The sequence below is a fragment of the Canis aureus genome, chromosome 31 (genome assembly GCF_053574225.1).
Source record: "Canis aureus isolate CA01 chromosome 31, VMU_Caureus_v.1.0, whole genome shotgun sequence".
In the NCBI taxonomy this organism is placed as follows: Eukaryota; Metazoa; Chordata; class Mammalia; order Carnivora; family Canidae; genus Canis; species Canis aureus.
This window is the reverse complement of record NC_135641.1, coordinates 11,468,873-11,489,715: the sequence shown is the minus strand read 5'-3', so window position 1 is coordinate 11,489,715 and position 20,843 is coordinate 11,468,873. Positions and strand designations below refer to the sequence as shown.

The 20,843-nt window shown below is 45.9% G+C and overlaps 1 protein-coding gene across 5 annotated transcripts; it reads right to left on the bottom strand.

The window, feature by feature from the left end:
* Positions 1-4,257: 4,257 nt before the first annotated feature.
* LOC144302350 (uncharacterized) lies at positions 4,258-17,822 on the bottom strand. 5 transcript variants are annotated; one of them, XR_013369207.1, is made up of 6 exons: positions 17,299-17,692; positions 16,445-16,497; positions 12,236-12,358; positions 9,611-9,726; positions 5,287-5,454; positions 4,258-4,454 (listed from the first exon to the last, which is right to left on the bottom strand). XR_013369207.1 is itself a non-coding variant. In XM_077879621.1 (6 exons), the coding sequence occupies exons 2-5, from the start codon at positions 17,383-17,385 to the stop codon at positions 9,612-9,614; spliced, it is 378 nt and encodes a 125-aa protein (XP_077735747.1). In that variant the 5' UTR covers positions 17,386-17,479; positions 17,702-17,822; the 3' UTR covers positions 4,962-5,454; position 9,611. The 5 variants fall into 5 exon arrangements, 3 of the variants coding, with proteins under 3 accessions (XP_077735747.1, XP_077735746.1, XP_077735748.1); XR_013369208.1 differs by lacking the exon at positions 4,258-4,454 and adding an exon at positions 15,552-15,649 and having other exon boundaries at positions 4,962-5,454; XM_077879621.1 differs by lacking the exon at positions 4,258-4,454 and adding an exon at positions 17,702-17,822 and having other exon boundaries at positions 4,962-5,454; positions 17,299-17,479.
* Positions 17,823-20,843: the final 3,021 nt, after the last annotated feature.

Genomic DNA, 20,843 nt, shown 5'->3' with positions numbered 1-20,843 from the left:
TCCTTTCAGCTGACTCGTCAATCATCTGTCACACACGTTGTCGCTGGTGAACCCCGGGCTTACTCACTGCCATCCTCATTTTCCCTAGGGCAACCCAGTCATCCTTTTGCTTTTTGTTCATATAATGCCAAGTAAATAGGTAAGTAAATAAATAGCCTTGCTAATTGTCTTGCTGAAATCAGAAACAAACCTTGGCTTTAGTATAACATATACAACCGTCTTTTGTCTATTTTTCAGGTAGCTTTTAATTCCAAACATTTTGGCCTCACTCAGGTCTCTAAGTGGATCTCTTCTATGCAGCCCACGGAAAGGTCAACTAGCATCTTTAACTTGCTCCAAAAGTCCTTCCTCTCCCACTCACAGATTACCTGGGGCCTGACACGCAATATTTCTTCCTCCTCCCTGTCCCAAAGAGCAGGTCTGTCCTGTGCTCTGCTGCCACCCCCTCTGCCCAGGTGCCCTGTCTCACTCTGCCACCTTCCACGGGGCCCAACCCAGATCTCTGGTCTCCTCCTCTGTCCCCTGTAAGTCATTTCTCTGCACTTCCTGCAGACTGTCTCTCAACAACAAAGATGCTGACACTTGCTCTGTTCCACAGAATGTCTTCAGTCGCCAGACCCGCCCTCCTTCTCGCTGAGGGTCTCCAAATCATGAGATCATGTGAGCCTCCAGGCCCCCACTTCTCTTCATTCCTTGTATTAAATTCTGACCTCATTCCCTCCATGGCACCAGAACTCTTCAGCCCAATTGCTGCAAGTCATGGCTCTTCAGTTTGCTCAGATGGCCATGCACCTGTTACCCACTCCGATTCTGTCTTCTACTCTGGCTCACTGTTCTGCAAATTCCAGAAGAGAGATTCCTCAGTGTGCACCTGCCAGGTCCCTCCCCTGACTCACCGCTCTCAGCTGGGCTCTCCATCTCCTTCGGGGCAAAATCTAACTTGCCTAGGATGCAGCATATGTCTTAGCTCTTGCCACAATAACACTTCTTGACAAAATGTCACAAAACATGGTGGCTTGCATGTGTGTGGTGGGAGAAATCCCTGCTGGTCTGCTACCCATCCGGATCCATCTTTGTGTGGCCTCCATATTCTTTCTCCGCACTGGATCCTGTTCACGAAACGACGTCTGCATCGCTCCCTCTGTGTTTTACACATACCCTTCCTGCTGCATGGAGAGACTAGTCCTGGAAGCACCCCATTTGCCTCCCTAGATCCAGCCCTGAAAGCATCCTTACCTCCCAGCCTGGATGGGGTGCTCATACACTGCATTCCCATCATACTGCTTCTACCAGTGTCTGAACACTTTTTTGGGGGTGAATATTTATTTATCCTTATTCTATCTTTTCCATCAGTTGTAAGCTCCCTGAATTCAAGATGTTTTTTCCTCAGCTCTCTGAATAGAACCACTCCATCCTATATACTCAATAAATATTTGTTGAATCAATGAATGGGTGTTGGTATGGATGACTGCCTCCAAGCAGCATTTCATTATCCAGTTCATGCTATGAAATTCTAGAACATTATATCATCATATTCTAAAATGTATTAAAAATCACACACAAAAAAAATAAATAAATAAAAAAATAAAAATCACACACACACTCAACACCATTTACAGAACAATTTTCTTCTACCTTTTATGACCATCTTTGTTTCCTTTAATAGCTAGGTTAGAGTAGAATATTGTATTTCCCCTCACATTTTGGATCAATATGATTTATTTTCTTTCAATAGCGTCTATATTGGGTGACAATTACATGGGAGCCTTGTTATTCTTGGATTTTTGCCTCAGGCACAGAACAACTATGTTTCACCTATAAACGATGAGCTCAAAATAGATTTCTTAATGTGATCTCCAAATTAATTCAAATATCATCCAATTTTGACTTAGTGTACTTCAGAACCTATGTGAATACTTTCATTATTCTGAAAAATGAAGAGTAAACACTTCCATATTCTGATCCCAGCTGGTGCTAACTGAATCACATAAACTTTAATCTAGCAAATTCCAAAATTCATTCATGTCCAGAGGAAGGACTTTAGGAATGTAAAATTAACAAAAGATATTGCTAGAACCAATACGTGAGCTTTGAACATAACCAGAAGTCAGAGTGGTATTAGCAATTTATTAATTTCTGTTCAACTAGAAATCTAAATTTGTATTTGCCAAATATGAAAGAACTCCGTTACATTTTAGGTTTTTTTCTTATACTCTGTTCACTCAACACCCATTTTTGTAGGATTAACTTTCTGTTGGCACAAAAGCCCAATCCTATGGGTCCTTTCTCCTATCCTCTTACTGAGATGCCCCATGGTTCTCCATGCTGAGAGCTGTCTCTCACTGCGATGAGTAATAAACACACTTGTTCAGCTCTAATTGAACTTCCAGTGGCCCTTAGCTGGAGAATATTGGCTGCACTTAACAGGAAACCCCAAATAATAGTGACTTAAACAATAAGGGCTTATTTTCTCTGGAGAAGTTGGGGGCTGCAATCCAGGCAAGTGTGACAGTGCCTGAATGTCATCAGGGACCAGTTTCATTCTACTTGGCTTCTGTCAGCATGTGGCTGCTATCACCATGTATAACTCATGGTCCAACAGGCTGCTGGAGCTCCAGCCATCATGTCTGCATCCTATGCAGCAGGAACAGGAATAGGGAGAAGGGAGAAAAGAGAGTATCAATCTTCTTTAAGAAGATTTCCCAGAAATCTTCCACATATGTTCACTTATATTTTACTGACCACAATTTAGTCACATGGCCACACATTATTGCAAGGGCCGATGGGAAACATAGCCTTATAGCTGAGCATACTGTCACCCTGAATAGAGTTAGGATTCATTCCTCAGGAGAAAGGGAGGAAGAGACATTAGGACAGCAGTCATCTCTGCCACAAAGTGTCCTGCTTCCCAGCACCTTCTCTGACTAAAGCTATACCTGGCTTCTATTTGCTCCCATGGGCTCAGTGTCCACAGCTCTTGCAGGCTCTTCAAGGAGCTGTGTGGTCTGGCCCCATCCTGTGTGGCCAGTCTTGGGGCAAGGTGCTCCTGCCAGGCTGGCTTTCTTGCCTCGGGACTTGGACACCTGTCCCCTGGTGTAGCTGCCCTCCCCTTCTTTGTGTCCATACATCCCCCTTATTGTCCTGGGTCCTGGGGAATCTAGGTCATACCATTCACCTGTTCATGAGCAAAAGAAGCTCTGGAGGTGCAGGAAATCTTCTGAGTGTGTGGATAGGGTGTGGGGAAAACACAGTCCTTGCTCCTCTGTAGTGTCTATTCTATAAACACATGAAAAAAATCTCCCTTTCATGTGCGGGGGGTCGAGGAGAAGGGGATGAGTCCAGAGGAAAAGCGATGCTGGAGTTACAGAGAATGCACAGGGCCAGGAAGGACCCTTAGCTGGAACAGATGGACCTCGTGGTTGGTAATGGAATTGTAATAGGATCAGATCCAGGCCACCAGGGACCTCTGGTCCCAATGTCCCCTCCCCTCCAATCTTTCTTGTTCTGAGCAAGGAAGGAGGGATAGAGGCTACAGGGATGGGGCTGTGACTTTAGACAATGTGTCTGTGGAAGGCCTACGGAGAAAGTGACATTTGAGCATGAGCCTCAATAAAGGGAAGGAAAGAGCCTTGTGGGTGGTGGGTAGAGTATTGCAGAGTGAGTGACCCGCTGTGCAAAGGACCTGGGGTCTGCACTTGATTGACATATCCAGGGAACAGGAAAGAGGCCAGTGTGGCTGGAACAAAGGGTTTAAGAGTGAGTAGTAGGAGTTCTGGAGATGATGGGGTCAGGTCACATAAGGCCTTGGGGCTCATATAGGGACTTCAGATGAGATGGGAGACTGTGTGTGTGTGTGATGATTGGTTTGTGTCTATTGCTGTGTCTTTCTTTAGCAGAGCTCCTGCCAGATAGAAATGTTAAGCCCCCAGTTGAATTTTTGTGGTTGGTTTGCATTTCTTCCAGAACAGAATACATTGTGCGATTTTTTGTTTTTGTTTTTTGTTTGTTTGTTTGTTTTTGCAGAAGATTTATTTCCCTTTACACAGAGTTTGAGAGTATGGGGTCATCCTGCCACCAGAGTGTGTTGCCTGCAAGGCTAGTTCCAAGTGACAAGCCACAGGCAGAGACCATAGGCCACCACAGGTTGATACAAAGAGCAAGACTGATCTCACAGTGGTGTTCAGAGGTCAGTGGACCCACTGTGGATTCACACCCTTCCCCACCCCTGTTCTTTGTGTTTGGGTTTCTACTCGGATCGCCCTTACCTTGCCCGCACCCCAAATAGAGATTCAGAAGAAAGCAGGACACATGGTGTGGAGTAACCAATGGAAGATTGTGGGTCTCCCCCAACCACATGATCAAATCACAGCCCGTCTTTGCTCCAGCAGGTCTGGGAGCCAGGCAGCCCGGGGTCCCCAGCACAGCGGACCGCTCTGGGTCTTGTCAGTGAGTGCCTGTGACGAAGGACAGAGGGCAGCATGGTACAGGGAACACCTGGGCCCTGCCGGCCGCCCCTGCAGGTGGCCAGCGTGCAGGCAGGAGCAGGACGCGGCCTGGCAGCAGCTGAGGCCCGCAGGGAGCCTGGCAGTGGTTGCTCTGTAGGGTCTCGGGCCCATTTAGGTTAAGTAATGACAATTAGTGTGGGGGAGGGGAGTTAGAACAACAGCAGGTGTTTCAATCCAGCCAGGGCTGCCCAGCCACTGAGACCCAGACCCTGGAGCCCTGGAGCCCCAGACCCTGGAGGCCCTCATCTGGGGCCTGCCTTCCCCTGGGGCGGGGGGTTGGTGCTGGATTCTGATCTTCCCGAACAGAGCACTTGCAGACCAGGAAGAGGTTGAGGAGGTCACTGGTGTGAAGGGAGAAGGGGCCACACCCAAGCTAACTGACACCAGCCCATCCCAGCACCTGAGATACGAGGGGCGTGTGACAGCCATTCATTGAATCTTAGAATTTGCTTTTAAAATTTGATATCTGTAGCATAACCCAAGATTGGAAACAACAATTTGTCAATATGGGTGAATTTTCAAGAAGGCACAATTCTTGATGCTTCCAGAGATGGGACTGTTGTACTGATGGAGTCAGTGACACATCCTGTGTCCACGTCACCTGGCCCATGACCCCGCAGGTGTCTCCCTGGGTCTGCGCTAACGAGTGAGGGTGGCGGGGGTGGCCGCGGCCCTTGGTGTGCCAGCCTCTGCGGTGAGATGTCACCGAGGGCCGGAGTGGGGACGGGGCATCTCCAGCTGGCTTAGGTGTCTTGGGGTGAAACAGGTGAGTAACTGGTACCTTGGTGAAGAACCCCGGATGTGCATCCCAGCCTGGCAACCCTGCAGCTTTAATACGCCAAGTGGAGACACGCAAATAGGACAGGCTGACCTCTGCTCAGGGTTTCGGTGACTGTTTTTTGTGATTTTGAAGTCTGTTAAAAGCCAGAATTAACATGCTCCTTGTGTCCTGAGAATGTAAACAAGATAGTAAGATTTGTCTGGATTGGAGGAACTATCCCGAATGTAAATTGTATGTGCATTTAAAGCAGCCTACAAATAATCTATGACTGCATCCATGCAGCTTTAATCTTTATAAATATTGCATTAGTTTTGTGTGCCGTGTGATAAATTACCACAAACTTCAGATCTTTAAACAATACCCCGGGGCACCTGGCTGGCTCCGTTGGAGGAGCGTGTGACACTTGATCTTGTGGTCCTGAGTTTGAGCCCCATGTTGGGTGTAGAGATTCCTTGATATAAATAAATTCAATTTAATTAAAAAAAACCAATACTGCATTATTACCTCCCTGTTTTCTAGCTCAGAAATCTAGGCAGCCTGGGCCAGGTTCTTTTTTTTTTTTTTTTTTCCCATTGGATATCTGTATGTCTTCTTTATTTTTTTTATAAATTTATTTTTTATTGGTATTCAATTTGCCAACATATAGAATAACACCCAGTGCTCATCCCGTCAAGTGCCCCCCTCAGTGCCCGTCACCCATTCACCCCCACCCCCCGCCCTCCTCCCCTTCCACCACCCCTAGTTCGTTTCCCAGAGTTAGGAGTCTTCATGTTCTGTCTCGCTTTCTGATATTTCCCACACACTTCTTCTCCCTTCCCTTCTATTCCCTTTCACTATTATTTATATTCCCCAAATGAATGAGACCATATAATGTTTGTCCTTCTCCGATTGACTTACTTCACTCAGCATAATACCCTCCAGTTCCATCCACGTCGAAGCAAATGGTGGGTATTTGTCGTTTCTAATGGCTGAGGAATATTCCATTGTATACATAAACCACATCTTCTTTATCCATTCATCTTTCGTTGGACACCGAGGCTCCTTCCACAGTTTGGCTATTGTGGACATTGCTGCTATAAACATCGGGGTGCAGGTATCCCAGCATTTCATTGCATCTGAATCTTTGGGGTAAATCCCCAGCAGTGCAATTGCTGGGTCGTAGGGCAGATCTATTTTTAACTCTTTGAGGAACCTCCACACAGTTTTCTAGAGTGGCTGCACCAGTTCACATTCTGGGCCAGGTTCTTTGCTCAGTGACCAGCTGGCTGAAATCAAGGCATTGGCCCAACAAGACTCTGATCTGTGGCCAGGCAGGTAAGAAGGCCTTTCCAGGCTCCGCTGGGTGTTGGTCGAATTCAGTTCCTTGCTGTGTTAAAATACAGTGTATTAATAGAAAATTTGAGGTTCAATCAGGCCATCTGAGCAGCAGATGATTTCCATCGAAAAGCAGCTTGTTTCTCATGGTTCCCTAGAGGCAAGGGTGTGCCCACAGCACACAGGGAAGGCCACACAGGGAAGCAGCAGGGTCAGCCAGGAGGCGGAGGGGGGGGTGGGGGCGGAGAGTGGCACAGAGCCTTTATTGTGGCTTCCAATGGAAGGAACAAGAGACGCAGGGCAAGCACGCTCAGGATTGGCTAGTTTGAATCATTTCAGGACTCAGGGGCATAGGGGCTGTCAGGAGCTGTCCTGTGTCTGGCCCTGGGGTGATTAGGGCAGGTGGGCAGTGGCCTAGAGTGTAAGAATCCAACAGAAGATGTTGGGCTTTGGGCTCTGGATCAGTTGGTTTGCATTTAGAAGGTGCTCTTCAGATGAATTATCTACTGTCTTTAGGAACTGTCTAATTCTGGGACGGTGGTCCCTCCAGGGTCGGCAAGGCATCAGCACCCCAACAATAAAAGATGTAGTTAATGCAGCCACTCCATCCCCTCAGCCAGCAGCCAGGGGTGGTGTCCTTTCATGCTTTGATTGTTCTGACCACCCCTTCTGCCACCAGCCAGAGAAAACTCGGGGCTCTTCAGGGCTTCCCTACTAGATGAGATCTGCCTGGATAACCTCCCTTCTCAACTGATTAGGAAACTTCATTATGGCTGCAAAATCCCTTTCACCATGTAACCTCCACAATCGTGGCCAGCATAGCTCACAGTCCCGGGGATGAGGAGGGACATCTTAGAGTTCTCCCATACATGGAGGTTATGAAAGTAGGGTCTCCTCCAGAACATGAGAGACTCCTAACTCTGGGAAACAAACAAGGGGTGGTAGAAAGGGAGGTGGGCAGGGGGTGGGGGTGACTGGGTGACGGGCACTGAGGGGGGCACTTGATGGGATGAGCACTGGGTGTTATTCTATATGTTGGCAAATTGAACACCAATAAAAATAAATAAATAAATAATAATAATAATAACAATAATAATAATAATAATAAAGAAAGTAGGGTCTCCTCTTTGAAGAAAATTTGGCAAACCAGAAATCTACACAAAGGAAAATTTAAAAATCCCTCAGGATTTCATTGCTATCAATATATTTCCTTTGAGTTTTTTACTGTCCATTTCCACAGTTAAAAGTGTAACATGCTTACAGTTGTGTGTCCCTCTGAATTTCATAAAAAGCCTCCATATTATTATAGATCCTTTATGATAATAATTGCCAGGAACTGCAAAGTAAATATGTACTAACTTTCCCCTTCATATTGGTTATTTAGGTGATTTCTAAGCTTAATATTTATGACTATTTCCTTAGGAGAAGTTCCTAGAAATAATATTACTGGATCAGAAGGTGTATACATTTTAGGTCTCCTGATTTACACTCCCAGCAGCAGAATCTGGTCTCTATCTATAGATACGTAAAACTCTTTCCTTCCTTCCTGACTCCCTCTTTTTCTTCCCCCTCTCTTTCGGTATTTATGTTTTCAATAGTATAACATGAAAATAGAAAATGTATTCTAGTCTCACTTCTCTTACTTCCAAAGAGATAAAAAGTTGTTCTTCATCATCTGCACAAAACCACTTGGTTATGATGTTCCCTGGAAACCTGTTGGAATACTTCTCATCAACTGACTCATTATGGAGTTATCAGAGATGGAGCTCATCTAAATGCTTAGATTTCTAGGGGCCCAAGGAAGGCTTGGGGCATGGGGTTTTGCTTCTAAAATCCTTTTCTCTGGTCCCTAGGATCCCTCTGCCTGCCCCTGTGTATCCATCCAGCAAGGTTCGCTATGGAATCTCTGACAAGTCAACTCTGAGAGTGACGTCCCCATGGACGCTTCATTAAGCCCCATCTCTCCATTGTTCATTCCTTCACTGGCCAGCCTGTAATTTTCCAAGGTGACCACCCAGTAGATTAGGAAATCCTTATCCAAATAGGTGAGTGGATAAGAATTGGTTTCTCTCCCCAGTTCTGGCAGCATTTAATTGTAGTAGGAGTCTTGTTTGCCATTCTGACTCTACTTAGACAGGGTTTTAGCAGGACGGCTCTTTACATAAGTGATTCACAGACTCCTGATCAGAGAAGACAGTAAAGGAGGTCTCTGAACTATTTAACAGATGTTTCCAACAACTAAAACACAATTGCTTAGATAGGAGCATAGAAATAACTACAATGTGAAGCTTCACTGCTGACTAGAATTGTAGAAATTTGATGTGCCTAACTGGTTTTTCTAAATAGATCAATGACTATCTATAATTATTTATATAATATTTATCTATGATACAAGTGAGAAAGCAACTTTTCATTACTTTATAGAGTTTTGTTAAAAATCACTGTATAGACTGCTGGATACGTGGTTTCCTAGAAGGTTGGCTCTGATGAGGAAAGTCCCCTCTGCACAGAGCCAGTGAGACATGTTCCAGAACCTTCTTAGAAAAACTTCTCACTGTATGGAGTCTCCATCCTCCCCCAAATTTCATTATGTGGAAGCTGGAAGGTGCAGCTGGAGATGATAACCTTGGGGAAAGCCTAGAAAATTGGTAGTAATAACTAGTAATTCATTCGTTAAGCTCCGTCCCCCTTTGTCAGCTGTTTTGATGGGCCTTTTCCAGAAACTTCCATGGCTCATTACTGTTACTAGTCGTCTCAGCAAGAGGCTGTGTTTTGAATTCACCATGTATGTCTGAATGGCAGACATTTTTTTTTCCCATCTCTGGCAGGAGTTCAGTACCATTAACTGTTAAGAACTATTGACAGTTCTCTTCAAGGTCCCAACTGTTATTTATGCTAAGATTGATCTGTGCTTCAACACAGAAGGATGAGTGGCCACATGCTGAGTTGACTTACGGCAGTTTTCTATAGCTTAGCCTGTTTCACATCCTACCGTGGAAACCTGCTTTACCTTAGGGTCTTTGAGACATATGCTCCATGCTGGTCCATGGTGGGTGGTGCATGAATACAGGACATGTCTTGCTCACCCCTTCGTGGATCTTAGACTCAAGCCCAGTAGTTTGCTCCCTGCCAGACATAATTTTTATATTATTCTAAGTTGTGTCACAGTAAATTATTTTAGGTTGAAAATCTTAGAGGACCAGTAATTAATATCCTTGCTTTTCCTCCCTGAATTGGGAATCAGTTGGGAAATAATGTAGGGGTCCAGCCACTGGGGACCAAACCTTATTACCAAAAACCCTTTTTTGATTTTTTTATGAATTATATTTTTTTAAAGATGAAATGTTTTAAAGGATTTTGCCCCATTATAATATCATTGCAACTGGTGTAAATTTACAATGTGTCCCTTTTTTCAAAATCGACTAAATCAAATCAAGTTTCCATGAGATGGAACAATGAAAAGCTATTTCTGAATCTTTGAAGTGTTTTTTTTTCCCCTCTGGAATTGGTCAGTGATGTACTTTACTTTTATTTTATATTTTTACTTTTTGATACCCTATAACCTTTCTTAAACAATAGAATATGATTTTTATTGAATGTAACACACCTTAATTCTACTTATACATTCACCTGGTCACTAAGTTTTCTTCCCTGGGGGAGACCTTTTATAGCAGGGTAGAGAGAATAGACCCGATTACGTACTTCATTCAGACAGGCAGAAAGTTAGCAAAGGAGAAAAAAAGGTCCTTCTTAGGCTACCCAGTTTCTCCTCTCAAGTTCACTGGTACCAGAAATGGGGTCACCTCCCTTGGGGTGGAATGAGGACGGGTGGGTCTGGGGGCAGGACTGGTACTCCCACAGAGCTCCTTCTGTGTGGAAACAAGGAGGAGGAAACAAGGTCTTCCGGACTGTCTTCAGGAGGGGATTTATGCCTCAGCCAGTTAGGTGCATGTTTTTAGGAAAGTAAATTTGGAAGTTTTTGTCTATAAGCACAGCTCTCACTAAAAGCTGACTTAATCTGTGAATTTTCTAAGGTCTTAGCATTTTCTCTTTCAATTTTTCCTGTAAGCCCTATGGATATACTTTACTGCTCGCTGGTCACACCAACACGTGGGAGGGTGGATTAGTCAGGCTTTGCTGAGATAATGTTGTGCATCAGAGAAACCCAAGTATCAATGGCTTCTGGGAGCAAATGCTTTTTCTTGCTTAAGGAAGAGTGAGTTGGCTGACATTTGCGGGGCTTGAGTGCGCTTGGCTCCAGACTGTTGGGGTCAGTTCTGTCCTGGTGTTTCCTCATTCTGGATCACTGGCCCCTGGGACAGGTTTTGCTCATGGTGGAGGACAGGATCGCCAGCACTGAGCAGAGCCGTGCGGTGGCATACGATACGAAGCTGCCACTTGCATGGTGCCGGCTCACCTTCTAGCAACCCAAACAACTCGAAAGTGCATGCCCAACACGGAGAAGGGCCAGGAGAAGGAATATTTGGTGAACAGCAATGCAATCAGCCACAGCAAAAATAAAGCTTCAGCAGGTGAAAAAGGAAGTGGGCGGGGAGCATGTTTGCGGACCACTTCCTTAGTTGGGTGTCTCCTGTCTTGCTCTGGAGTCAGACAGCGTCATGCTTGGCTCACTGGCTGCTGACCCGCGACTCTTGAGCTGTGACCAAGAGCTGCGGAATAAAGCAGCTGGGAGGAGAGCGCCAGTGTAGACAGGGGTGGGTTTCGGAGAGTGACAGTCGGCCAGTTCAAGGAAGGAGAGGCCCACCAGGCCGGAGAAGTTGGCAGGGAAGAGGGTTGCGTCTGCACGTGCGCATTCATCTATTCCCATCAGAGGAAGCAGAACTGGCTTATCAACGGATGCAGAAGATTCCAGAAGAGGGAGGAGTTCAGGCGCGGGAGGCAGGAGGCGGCACAGGGTGCAGCCCCGCGAAGACCCGTAGGGAGGGCGGGGTCGTCCCCGGGGTCGTCCCCACAGCCCGGCCGCCTCCCCCGTAAGGTGGCCGGTGGCCGGCGACTGCTGGGGGCCAAGGAAGGGAAGGGAAGGACGGTCCTGTAGGAGGAGGCAGGGAGGCGGTGCGGGCGGGGGCGGGGGCGGGGGCGGGGGCTGCAGGTGCGGTGAAGGGAAGCCCGGGGGAGGCGGGATGGAGCGCTGTCGGCCACGCGGACGGGGACTTACCGCGACCCCAGGGTCCACATCTGCGCCCAGGCCTGGGGTGCAGAAGCCGGGACGGTGGCCCCGAGCCCCAGGGGCCCGCGGAGCGGAGGGTGAAGGGGGTCTGGCCCGGCGCGGAGGGCAGGGGCGGGGGGCGCTGGGCAGGTGCACGGACCCGGTCCCCGAGCCCCCAGCGCCCGGCCGGCCACCGCGCCCCTCCAGGTGTCCGCGGCTCCTCAAGCACCCCTGTCCCCGGCTACCTCATGGATGGGGCTCGCTGCGAAATTAGGGTGCGGGACCACTTCAAGAAATGAGGGCTGTCAAGAGGGTGACACCAGGAACAGGGGCCTTCTGTGCCTCAGGCCCGGCGACTGCAGAGGCCACGTGCCTGGGAAGCCAGCTGGGTCCCCAGCACTGGGGTCTCAGCCCACACACATCCCACGCCTTCTCGTCCCTGTCCCTTCGGCATATGCCACCTCCTACCTCCTGTGTTGTTCCTCACCAACGTCCATTCTAGAATCAAAATCCGTGTCTAAGCCAGTTCCTTCTGCTTTCCCAGGACTTTGTTCCAATTTCTGGAAGCACGCTTCTCTGTTCACGTTTAGACTATACATTATGTAAGGTGGTTAACGGAAGAAATGAACAAATTAATGAATAATGAGCTTTGAAGAGTCGGATCCTATGGAATAAACCAGAGAAACCCCGCCCACAGGACACCCACGTGGAAGGCGGCTCTTTTCCAGAACCAGGGGAAGCATCCCTATTCCTCTCACGTTGAGAAAGCCTACAGCTCTGTTGTGCTGCTGCAGCTCATTCATTAACTCCTTCATGCCTGATACACGGGCAAAATTGTAATTTACCTTTAAATCTTGAAAAAGGAAGTGACTTGAGATTTTACTTAAAATTTTTTTCTTTGGTTCGTTTTCCAAAAGACCTGAGTTCTTTTATAAGAAAAGATAAATGAAGGGCACTTGGGTGTCTCCTTTGATTAAGCATCTGACATCTGGTTTTGGCTCAGGTCTGATCTCAGGGCCATAGGAATGATCCCTGTTGAGTCCCATGTGGGGCTCAGTGTGGAGTCTGCTTAGGTCTCTCTCTCTCTCTCTCTCTGCTCCTCACCGCACCCTCCTCCCCTTAAACAAAGCTTTAAAAAGAAAAGGGAACAGATAAATGAAGCTGAACCACTCAGATGAACACAGAAGTTCAAGATCCACCACAGGAGGGGGTAAGGTGAGGATATTACAAATAAAGGATCAGAGAGCTTCTACTGAACATTAGATTTGGTTCAGAATTTCTTGATAGCAAAAGCAAATCTACAGATAGTACCGTTTAATGGATTTCTAATTGTTAGGTCATATTCAGATTGGTGTAGACAGGGGCCGCATAGATGTGCCATGGATGGACACAAGGTTCCTCATCTTGTCTAGACAATCCATGTCTCTCCACAAGGATTCCAAGGGACATATGAGCACTGAGCAAAGAGCATGGCAAAGAGTCCCTTTTCTTCCTTGATATGTCAGCCTAGACTAGTAACTGGAAATCCTGAGACCAGGTCTGGCCCAGAGGAGAGCATCCTCCAGTGAGGCCATGTGGGTACCTCAGCCCAGAACCATGCAGGGAAGAGGCTCTGTGAGGGTGCCTGTCCATCAAGAGCCCACGCCTGAATCTTGGGGTCCCAGCTTCCAGTTGAGAAAACAAGTCCAGCCTGGGGGTCAGGCAAAGCAGGAGAGGATATGCCTGAACCTGAGTAGGGCAGGTCTACACTATCCATGAGACCTTCTCTGGTTGATGCCTTAGATACTCACACTGGCCAAACTTCCCTTGCTAGTTTTAGGTAGACAGCCAGGGGAAGAGGAAGTCTGGCCCAGGAGAGACACTGTTTTTTAACGAATAGAACTGAGAGTATATTACTAAACTGTAGTCTGCAGTCTGTGAGGCTTACCCCTGGGGAGATGAGCTCATGTCATCTGACTGTGCTGCTTCCCAACCTTGTAGGTCAGTGCAAAGCTTCCAGAACCTCATGGGATGAATGGGCGGCATGTCCCTGCATACCCCTCTGTCTTTCTCACATTAGCAAGTGACAGACACAATGAGGCTTTGTCAGGAGTTGGGCAGTGTCTAATTTAGAAGCTCCGAGGGGAGATGTTCTGAGTTGTCAATTGAAGGGTGTCCAAGGGTTTGGATTTCAAAAGTGTAAGTACTGGTGTTTTATTGTTACATAAATAAAATGGATATATCCTACCTGCTCATGGACAGTCAGTCCACTAGATATACTTGCTAAGGTGAAGAAGGGGGTAGGCAAAAGTGGTATTTCCAGGTAAGACCCCCAAAGGATAAAGATGAGACTATTTTCATGTATGCCAGGACAGTTAAGTGCTTTCCCTTCAAATACAAGGAATGCTCTAGAATAAAATAAAGACCTAAGCAAAGTCATACATTCATACTTTGAAAGACATAAGAGGTTAATAAATTGTTTATGACCGAAGCAAAACAGAATAAACAATGACAAAGCTCAGCAGGCCCTTCTGAAATAGTATGCATAATGGGACTTACTTTGATCATGTTGAAACCACGAAAAATGAAAATATATTAATATGTAATATAAAATAAATAACAACATAATATAATCTAGAATATGTAATATATGACATTATTTTATAATATCATTATAATGTTATATAATGTCATATTTAAAAACATAAATACCTATGGGAGGTAAAGCCCTAGTGGATTTGAAAAACCCAAAGTAAATCAGAGAAGATTCAAGAACTTGCAGGCAGGCATAATCTGCCAAGTAACAATCCATGCAGCCAGGCAGCACAGCCTGGTGGTGGACAGCACTTCAAAGTTAGCAATCATCCCTCCTCCCGCTCACTGGCCTGGTGACTTTGAGCAAATGATGTAAGTGTGCCCCATCATTGTTATGGGTGAAGTGGGGATCATAATGTCACGTACCTAATGGGACGGGTGTGAAAATCCAGTGAGAACTGTGCCTGGCTCCTAGTCAGTTCCCCTGAATATAAGCCGCCGAAGCTAAATTTAAACCAATTCCGGAATCTGTCTACACGCTTAGAGACAAGGTTTTCTGAGGAATCCACTTATTTAAAATGCATCTCTGCCTTATAACCTTCTGGCCAGAAACACATTATCGCGTTTGGATGTTGAGCTCTACCTTGAAATAGGCACTGGCTGCCTCCTTCTAACTGCATGGAGTCTGCTATTGGATCGCAAATCGTGGAGAATTATTACATGTGCACGTTTAGGAGGAAATATCCTGGGTGCATTTTAGTGTAATCGGGTAAAAAAAAAAAAAAAGTCAGGAAATAAAATATCGAGCATTGCCTTGACCGCTTTTGAAATTGGGAACTCAGCAGTGCGTGCAGTAAGCCCCAGCTACCAGCCAGGACGCAGACATGACGTGATGCTGCGGGCCCTCGGATTATTTTGAAGCTAGAGAATACATTATCAATTGAACTGGAAATAAAATTCAGTGCAATTTAATAGGCTCACGTCTTACTGTTGTTGATTTTCTTCCTTTTGTTTGTTTTTCCATAAAAGAAAAAATACTCTATGCAGCTGGCTTTAGAGCCATCTGTTTGGGGCAGTTTGCAGAGATGCTAATTAAGGGGAAAAAGATTTGTCATCTTAAGGAATGCTGACAACTCTTACGATTCTCAAGGGAACAAAACCTGGTTAGAAAATGGTCCTTTTTTTTAAATTGTGGTTTATTTGATGTCTAATTTATTCTTTTTTTGATGTGCAAGCAAGATACTGGCTTATTCTCAAAAAGGGTGCATACCTTTCTCAGAAGGGAGCAACTCATTTCTGAGTTTTTATTTTTTCACTTCTTGTAAATTTCTCATTTTGCTCAATGGGCCATCTTGTTGCTGTGGCCTACTAATTAAGAACGTTTTAAAAAAATATTTTAATTATTCATTCATGAGAGACACAGAGAGAGAGGCAGAGACACAAGCAGGGGGGAGAAGCAGGCTCCCTGCAGGGAGCCTAATGTGGGACTCGATCCTGGGACCCCGGGATCACTGCTTGAGCGGAAGGCAGACGCTCAACCACTGAGCCACCCAGGTGAACCTTAAGAACATTTTTATTGTAGTTATGTTTATATATATAATCATATATAATAATTATAATTATATGCTGTAATTGTCTATGATATATAATAATATATAACATTCTGTATATTTATATATAATTTATGTATTATGAATAAATAGATATTAGATATAAATATCTAAGATATACAATATTATTGTTTATGTATTATATACAATTATATATTCTATGTAATATATATTATATATATCATGTCATTGTGGCTTTATGTATACGTGATCTGCCATCATAACCACTGTTAAGTGTGCCATGCAGTGGTGTAAGTCCCATTCACAGTGGTGTGCAGCCATCACAACTATCTATTTCGGAAACATTTTTATCACACTAGCTGGGGCCTGTTTTTGTCTGAGACAAAGTTCACCGTGATTCGGGGCACCAGGCCCCCTCCAAACGTTTCTCAGAATAGAGCAACCAAGGGAAAGCCAGAGAGGAGGTCCTTGTCCTAGGACAGCGGGACAGGGACCCAGGGGGAGGGTGACAGGGCTGGCTGGAGCAAGGACCCGGCAGGGGCTCCCTCCGATGTCGGCCCTCGGCCTGGCTCTGAGCCAGAGGCATACTCACCTGTCTGCAGTGCAGGGCCCTTGTGGAAAATAGTGGGTTTCCTCTTCATTTTTCTGAAAATCAAGTCAGCTTGGTGACTACCGTAACCTTTGCTCGTCTCATGGGCCTTTCTCCGCCCCGTCTCACCAGCTTTCCCTGGCTGGTGTGGCTTCGGGGCCCAAGAAGGGTTTTCCCTGGCTCTGAGCCCCTGGCCCAGAAAAGTCCTCCCAGGGAGCACTGCAGTCACTCTTGCCTGGGAGAGACAGGCAGGAGGCCCAGAGAGGTGGCTTTGCTCTTTAAGGTCGATTGTTTGCCTTTCATCCAAATGTGGTTAAATTATAACTTCCCCCTTCCTCAGGGAGCTCCAAGAAGTTTCTAACAGAAACCATAGGAGACCATCTGCCTTTTATTTCGTCAGTAAACAAACCTATTAAAAGTGCATTTCCCCCCCTCCGGCCTACAGAATTTCAAATGAACCCTGAATCAGTTAAAAATTTAAATTATTTAAAAAATAATTTAATCTTTCCCGGACTCTTTGAATTCACTTAGTTCACTTAAAAATAAAAACAAGGCTTCAGTAAGTATTTGGACATACTTGATGCTCCACTCTGATAAGTTCATTTGATACCCATAAGAACAGAGCCTATATTATCTCTTGCTAGGAGTCTTTTCTTCTCAGAAATTGTCTGAATTTAGAAATTTTATATTGTATTTGTCATTAATATACCATCATATATTAAATTTTATATTACATTGTTTCTATTACTACATTATTACTAATCTATTATTAATATGTTGGTGCTATTTGCTTAACCCATTCTTATTAAACTAAATTTTGTAAAAACGAAAAGCTCAGAGAGACATTTCCTGCTTACAGAGAACGGATCTTCTGGGCTCCACGCATCAGCTCCGGTGACTACTGGCAGCATAGCTCCAGGGCGAATCTTATCAAGTGTGTACATGAGTCTGCAGAGCTGGTGTTCATGGGCTGTTGCTGCTGGGGTGCCAAATTTGAAAACACTGGAAAACTTTAGATAAACTTCAGATTTATGAACTCTAAAGAGAAGAAGAAATACATGAAAGCCAATGGCTTTGGCTTCTCTTGTTTCTTTTCTGCCTTCTTTCCTGCATCGCTAGGATGGGCAGAGGGGCCAGGGCTGTAGAGAAGTGTGTTTGGGGCTCAAGCATCTAGACAAGATTCTGATAATAGGAGAAAAACAGGAGCAAAGAGGCACAGGGTGTCGAGACCCATGCTGGGAAGGGAGAAGGGTGGCTCACAGGAGGAGCTGTCATCCATAGAGGGCCCCCTAGGTGGTGTATGTTGTCATAATGATCCCCAGGTACCACACCACCTCTTGGGAACAAAGACTTCATGCTGGGCCCTTCAGCTCTTTCTCTGGCTGATTCGAGGTCATGAGCTGTCTTGTCCATCATCTGACTCAGGTGAGGAGAACAAAGGAAAGACAAAGGTGAACACAAGCCCTGGGCAATAGTAGGGCAGAGACACCAAAACTTGAAACAGAACTTTTCTCCAAAGAATACTATATTTGGCATTAAAAAAAAAAAAAAAAAAAAAAAAACTAGGGCAGCCCAGGTGTCTCAGTGGTTTGTTTAGCGATGCCTTCAGCCCAGGGCATGATCCTGGAGGCCGGGGATCAAGTCCCACATCAGGCTTCCTTCATGGGGCCTGCTTCTCCCTCTGCCTGTGTCTCTGCCTCTTTCTCTCTCTCTGTGTCTCATGAATAAATAAATAAAATCTTTAAAAAGAAAAGAAGTAAGATTTTTTTTTTTTATCACTGAAGGAATCGATCAGTGTTGGTTTTCTTTAGCTCATGGTTTAGTATTATTTTTATCATCATGTGTGTTAGTTAAAATAAAAATAACACTAAGCCACGAGTTAAAGACCACCATCCTGATGTCGGTTTTTCCAGGGATCTGCAGGTTGTAACCTGGCATTAGAAAGAGGAGCCGGTGCCAGGCTGATCTTCACACTTCGCAGAGGGCAGTGTGTTTGATGAAACGTTTCACCGTTCTATCCACCACTATGGCCAATCAGCTGGCCCCGAGAGATTCTCTTTGCTTGTCTATCTTCAGCAGTGATCCCCATCCCCATCCCCATGTTGGCAGTGCCACTCTGCTATATGGCCACTCACACCATGGATGGCAACCCAAGAGTGCACATTGTTCCCCGTCAGTGGCTGTGGGAGCCTGCAGGAGGGGCTCGTCCATGCTGTCACTTGGCACCCAGTGATGGTGTGAAAACTAGCTCCACATCGGGGCTCAGTGCAGGGCGATGGCTGCGGACTGTGGGGTCCTGGGGCCTTTGCAAGCCAACTTTGTGCCAACACTGGCAGCTGGTGGTGCAAGAGAGCAGAGGTTGTGTAGTGTTGGCAGGACTAGAAGGGCAGCCAATAAGAGACAAGGGGCCTCCCGTATTTTCCTAGAGGGAAAGTTCCACTAGGGTCGGGGTCATTCTGTGATTGTTTCCATTGCCCCTTGACCACATCCATGCTGGCATGGCGTGGGCGCCTCACCTCAGTGGGGAATGAAAGTGTACCCCAAGACTGAGATCCTCTGGGGCTTTTCTGGTTTTACAATGTTGTTTGTCATGTGAAGCCATTCAGAAATCTGTACCTACTTTTTCAAAACACCCAAATAAGAGACTTTGTGTCTTCATCGATCCTGTTAGAGTTCCTAAATTCTCTTAGCCATGGCGTGCATTATGCCAAAATGGAATTTGTTAGCCAGGCTATAATAACACAACATATTTGCTAACAAACACCTTCAAAATTGGCCAGAGACCTCTTCAAGTTGCTACAGAAGAAGAAAACAGTTCACTATAGAAGTCAAATTGCAGGGATCCCTGGGTGGCGCAGCGGTTTGGCGCCTGCCTTTGGCCCAGGGCGCGATCCTGGAGACCCAGGATCGAATCCCACGTCGGGCTCCCGGTGCATGGAGCCTGCTTCTCCCTCTGCCTGTGTCTCTGCCTCTCTCTCTCTCTCTCTCTCTCTCTCTATCATAAAAAAATAATAAAAAAATTAAAAAAAAAAAAGAAGTCAAATTGCAGTGAGGAGGCTTGAGGGCTCTGAACGTTTGAGCACAGTTCTATGTATGGTGTGCATGTGGGTGATGGGCAGGGCATGGTCTGGGAGAGAGGGTGTACTAGGGGGGTTAATAACTGGCATTGAGTTATTTATTCCCACAAACCTGAACCCTTCATATTTTGGGATACACTGAGTAAGCTAACTCTTGCCCAAAGCCTTAGAGGAAGAAAGTGAGATAAAAACGAACAGGCAACAATAGTCACTTTTCCCTGAAGCCTTCCCAGCTGTCCAAGAAAATAGTCCAACAAAATGACATAAAAGAAATATAAAGCTAACATTTCATAACCGAAAGGGACAGATTGAATTGATTCAGTTTCTTCCAACACAGAATTCAGTGGGAGTTTAATAGTTTTTGGATTTTAAATCATGCGATGGTTTCTGAGTGTAGCAGATCATTTCTCTGACTCCAGCTGGGTGTGGCCAAGCTCATGGGAACAGGTCACCAAAGAGTTCTGGGGGGCTCATTTCTGACAGATGCTAGGCCAGGTTTTTTTTTTTTTTGTTTTAATAATTTCTGTGCCTAGACTTTGCCTTCTGACTAGGATGGTGTCTTAGGGGGCACCCTGGACAACCTGGTGGGTGTCAGACCACAATACCCTTAGTGGTCCACTGAGGGAGAAGGGGGTGGTCATCCCATTGCCTGACTCGAAGGTGACCCAGCACTGACCTTCACTCAGGCCATGTGTCCCAGCCTTCAGAACTCATGGACCACACACACTAGGTCCTTTCTGGAATGAGCCAGGAGGCAAGTCATAGATGCTCAGTGTGCCAGTTGCAGAGACTGTCATGCATGGTTTTTGTATAGAAGTTACCCTCCGTCTCAGGAAGGGCCATCCTTTGTGTGATACAGGGAGCAGCCATCCTGACAAGCACAGAGAGGCAACCATGGTGCTTCTGGAATGTGTCCAGGCAGCTGAGCAGGATGGCTCAGGGACAGACCTGCAGCAGTAGGACATCAGAGCCTGTTCCACAGGCACTATTGCTGCTACATCCCATAGTAAGATGAAGCCAACATAAAAGGCCCATAGCCATAGTAAGAGGGAGGGGGCGGATCCTATTGTTCAAGGACTCACCTTACTGCCTGGGGCCACAGCCCTGTGTTCTTGCCTCTTGCATCTGGTTGACAGGCAGACCGGACACTGGGGCAAAGTGGGTTGAATAAGTTGTGACCTATTGGAACCAGGCTTATCTTGAACACATGTTTCCATGTCAGAGCATGTTCCCTGGGTCTCCCACTGTCCAGAACTTGCCAGTTATTTGGGAACAATTGTCAAAGCTCCATGGGTATCCTAGACTAGCTGACTCATGAAAGTAAA